Source organism: Hydra viridissima, unplaced genomic scaffold, assembly GCF_058129835.1.
Source record: "Hydra viridissima isolate aposymbiotic clone 2 unplaced genomic scaffold, HvirCarnegie_v1 scaffold_12, whole genome shotgun sequence".
NCBI classification, from domain to species: Eukaryota; Metazoa; Cnidaria; class Hydrozoa; order Anthoathecata; family Hydridae; genus Hydra; species Hydra viridissima.
The window spans coordinates 256,417-261,046 of record NW_028324311.1 but is presented as its reverse complement, the minus strand read 5'-3'; the positions used below and the strand labels follow the sequence as shown (position 1 = coordinate 261,046).

General features: G+C 32.4%; 1 protein-coding gene across 1 annotated transcript; it reads right to left on the bottom strand.

Annotated features, from left to right (window-relative positions):
- Window positions 1–3,486: 3,486 nt before the first annotated feature.
- LOC149880556 (male abnormal protein mab-31-like) lies at window positions 3,487–4,428 on the bottom strand. Its single transcript, XM_090069128.1, has one exon. The coding sequence runs from the start codon at window positions 4,426–4,428 to the stop codon at window positions 3,487–3,489; it is 942 nt and encodes a 313-aa protein (XP_089925254.1).
- Between the last annotated feature and the right edge of the window lie 202 nt (window positions 4,429–4,630).

Genomic DNA, 4,630 nt, shown 5'->3' with positions numbered 1-4,630 from the left:
TTCTTTTCAATTACCTTTTTAAATAATATTTAGCTGGTTAGTATCCGGCGCTCCCCGGGACAAAAATGAAAATCTCCAAAATATACTTAAAAAGATATTATAGAAAAGTCACAATTACAACTTTTGCTACAGATAACTTTGTGAGACTTTGCTTCCTAGGGGTATCCAGTGTAGCAAATTAGGGGAATCCTAGTAAATAAAGTATCCCCTAGGGTCAAAATTCTGAGACGAAAAGCAGCCTATGATCTTTTCCAGGTAAAATGAGGGGTCTGTACAAAATTTGCTGTAATACGGATCAAAACTAGATTTGTATAAAGTACACACAAACTTTGTGCTTTATATATTAGGAAACAATTTTTTCTGAAAAAATAATTTAAAGTTCTGTTATAAAATTAAAATTCACAAGAAGGAATTATATGTTTCACAAGAGTAACATGTTTTATACGTCGCCTGTCTGTCTGATTACACTCGAAAGAGCATTCGCGTCAAAAGACACTTTTTTATAGTAAAAACCAGGTTAGCAATGTTTTGCTTTGTAAACAAAATAAACCGTAAAACCATAAAATTCTCTATCAGATTCAATCATGAAAAAGGGGGGTGCGAAAGTCGAGTAGCGCCTTAAAATCTCGTCAATTTTCTCGTTATTCTCGTAATATTGTCATGTTTTGAGAAGGGAATATTAGTGGCTAATTCTCAATCGAGAATCTCGATACTTCTCGTAAAATCTCGAAACAAATTCTTGAAAGTTGTAAAAACCATATCTCCATCGAAACTATTCTTGAAACTCAGCGTCATTTCGAGATCTCGTCTTGTAATTTCTTGAAACAAAAATATTTTCAAGACGCCCGAGCTAAGCTAAATCGGCGCTACTGCAGTTCCTCCACTCCCCCCCTCCACCTTTTTTATGATTATTTATGTTAGAGAATTTTATGCTGATTCAGAAAAATATAAAAACATAGACCTGAAAATCAACGGAAAGTGCTCTAATTCGAAGTCAAAGTTGTAAAAAATTTCACTAAAAACCCTAATATTCGCCATTTTTTTTCAAAACGCTTTCATTTTTAACGAAAATTAATTAGCGTTACATTGCGTAATGAACAGACATGGTTTCCATCAGCCTTTTCACTATTATTTTAAAGTATTATAACGAAAGTGTTATAACGAAATGAAATTAATGAAAAATTTCAAACAAAGGTTGAAAATGGAATTTGAGAATTTAGACAAATTGATGAATAATTATAATTGTATCGTACGCTGGTTTTTTTTTTATTAAAAAGAACAGTTTGAAGGTTACATTTTCTAAATTTTACATGTGATAAAACAACAATGAAATAAGTTTCAAAAGTTCTTCTTTTAGGAAAAAAAAACTGTTGAATTCTTTTTTAAAATTTATTACAAAAGTACATTACTTGCAATAAAGTTTATTCCCTAATATATTAATAAACGGCTATTTTCATTGCCTCAAAAAAATAGATAAACATACTTTTACGACTTTTTTAACATAAAAGCCATGCTACTAATGTATTGCTTTTGTCAGCAAAAAGATCATTAACTTATTATTTTCAAAATGACGAATATAAGAGTTTTTAGTGAGATTTTTTACAACTTTGACTTCAAATCAGAGCACTTTCCGTTGATTTTCAGGTCTATGTTTTTATATTTTTCTGAATCAGTATAATATTTCTATCATAATCAATGATAAAAAAAAATGGGGGCGGCGGGGGGAGGGGGGGGAGGGGGGGGGAGGGGGAACTGTAGTAGTGCCGCTATATCTTCATTTCTAGATGATAATATAAAATCTTTATTAGATCTTCATTCTGTTGATGATAATTTTTCGTTCTATAAGTTTCTTTTTTAACATTTCAAAATCTAGTTGATCATTCGTTTATACTTCGCTGACGTTGCTTTTTCTCGCATTTTCTATAGTTCAAATTTTGTCATTAAGTAATGAAAATATTTAAGAAAAATTTTTAAAAATGAAATTATGTAAAATGAAAATTTACTGAGAAAAGACCCGAACAAGTAAAGCCGATTACAATTAACCCGAAAATATAAGCTCGAATAAAAGTTCGGAAAAAAAAAAGCCCGAAAGTCTATAAAATATGAACGCGAATTGCAGATGAGACAGTAGTATGTTAAGTTATATAAGGTCAACACCTTGAGATACGTTGTTAACATCATTATGTTCAACCGATCTGTTTAACATTCCGCACGGACTTACATTATCAACATCAATTAAAATTTTTAGATATCAGTAATTTGATTTTCCTACAGGTTAATTTGCAATCTGGGGGTAAAACCGGATGAACTTTTTCGAGCCGTTCAGTATTAATGGGTGGCATTATCAAAACAGTTACAAGAAACTCTTGTAGAATCCATGCCAAGACGGTGCAAGGCCGTTATCGATTCTGAAAGCTATGCAACTAAATATTAATGTTTGGTTTTTTTTAGAATCTATTATTTGTTGATGTTAGTAAAATTATTCTTTTACGTTTGCATAATCGTTCACGTGGTTTTGTCGCGCAAAATATTTGATGCTTTTTGGACAGTTAGATATGATCAATTTTAAACAAATTATTAGAGAATACACTTTACACAGTCTTATAGAGCAAAAAACGCTCTATCCAACCATATATAGTATTAAACTATAAACTTATTTTAAGACATTGAAAATTTCATTAAAAAAAATTATTTGCAATCGTTCACGTAGTTTTGTCCGCAGCTGTACATACACACAACATAGTTGTATTTATTATATATTATTTTTCCGTTATATATACTATATACCGTTGTACTATATATATATTAACAATATATTTGTTGGCGCTAGTGCACTTTCGCACCCCCCTTTTTTTATTGCAGATTATGATAGGAAACTAAAAACCCTAATATTCGCCGTTTTGAGAATAACAAGTTAATGATCTTTTAGCTTACAAAAGCAATACGTTAAAAGCATGGTTTTTACGTTAAGAAAGTCGTTAAAGTATTTTTATCTTGCGCAATTTTTTGTGGCTATGAAAATAGCCGTTTTTTGATTTGTTAGAGAATAAACTATAATGCAAGTAATGTACTTTTGGGTGCTAGCACCCCCTTTTTTTATTGCAGATTATGAAAGATCGTTGTTTTTTATAAAGAAAATTGGTATTCATTTTGTTTTTTCACCAGCCCAAAGTGCTCTAACTTTGACTTGAAGAACAAAAAAGCCCTACCAAAACGCTTATATTCGCCATATTCTTAACATGTTTAGTTTTAATTCCATTATACAAAAACCACTTCCATTAATGGCTTGGCTTTTATTACTTAAAATTAAAACTTTCCTGTAACAAATGCAGTTTTTAAACACACAACTATTACAAAAGCAGCCACTTTTATTAAAACGTTTTTATAATTTTGTAACTGCTAATTTTTCATTTTTATAAACCGATTTAAAATAGTTTTCTAGTATGTTAAAATAAGGTTGACAAAGACAACGTTTGTTAGCGGAGGTTAGACAGGATAGCTTGAAACAACTTCACTCCAAAAATGAAAGAAACGGTGTTCACTGAAACGCTGCGCCCACATAAATTCTGCCAAGTAGTCTGGAATCATCTCACGGTTGGTAGGTCCCATCATTGCTTTAATTTTCGCTTTTGCTCTACACCACATCGCTTCAATTTGATTTGTTGTTACACCTGTTTGAATGTCAACAAAATTAAGACTGTGGTTAACTGTGCCATGTAGGTATGCGGGCGATGGTAAGTTTTTGTATGCACTCCACATGTCACTCCATACTATTGAACCTGGAAGGATCCATTGATATATAATTGGCATTAAAGTTGCTTCGTCACGATTTGCTACGGGAATTAAAAAACCTTTCTTTGTTCCCGGCTCATAACCACCGAATATCCATTGCTGTGGTACTAAGCGCCCGACTTCATATTTTCTTTTTGAGAACAGAGATTCATCAATCTCAACAACACGCCCTGGTCCTCCTATTGGTTCCGGATGGTTGATAAAATAGGAAACACTGACGTCTCGGCAAAATTGGTTCCAATCAACAGCTGAATGTTGACTGCCAATGTTCAATTCATGTTTTATATCCTCATAAGATAATCCTCGGCTCGACCCGGCGCTTCTACACCATATGTACGTTATGTCAATAATTTGCCATAATTCCAAATGAGATTTTTCCAAAAAACTCCCTTTCCTTATATTGAAAGTTCTTTTGCAGCGTTTCACTGTACATCTCCAAATAACATGATCCACAGCCCGTGAGTAATTTTGCTGTGTGCAAGGTTTGGCACATAAAGGACAATGCATTGTTTCTGCAATCAAACCAAACTCTCTGCACCAACGAATGGTAGCGTCCAAATTGTTTGCAAATCTTAATCCAATTTGGACCAGGGAAGTAGAATCAAAATCAATCATTGAGGGGAATCGAAGAGCCATGAAGTTTAGAAGGAGCTAATGTGAATTGAAATACTTTAAAGCGATTTTTTACTGATTTATTTTGATAGATCTTATATGCAAGATTTTAGGAAGTAATTGTTGTAATTAGCGTAAAAAAATTGCATCACTGTGCATGCGGCATATTCATTGTACACAATGAATTTCGAAATCTTCCAATAATTTCATTACGTTATAACCTTTT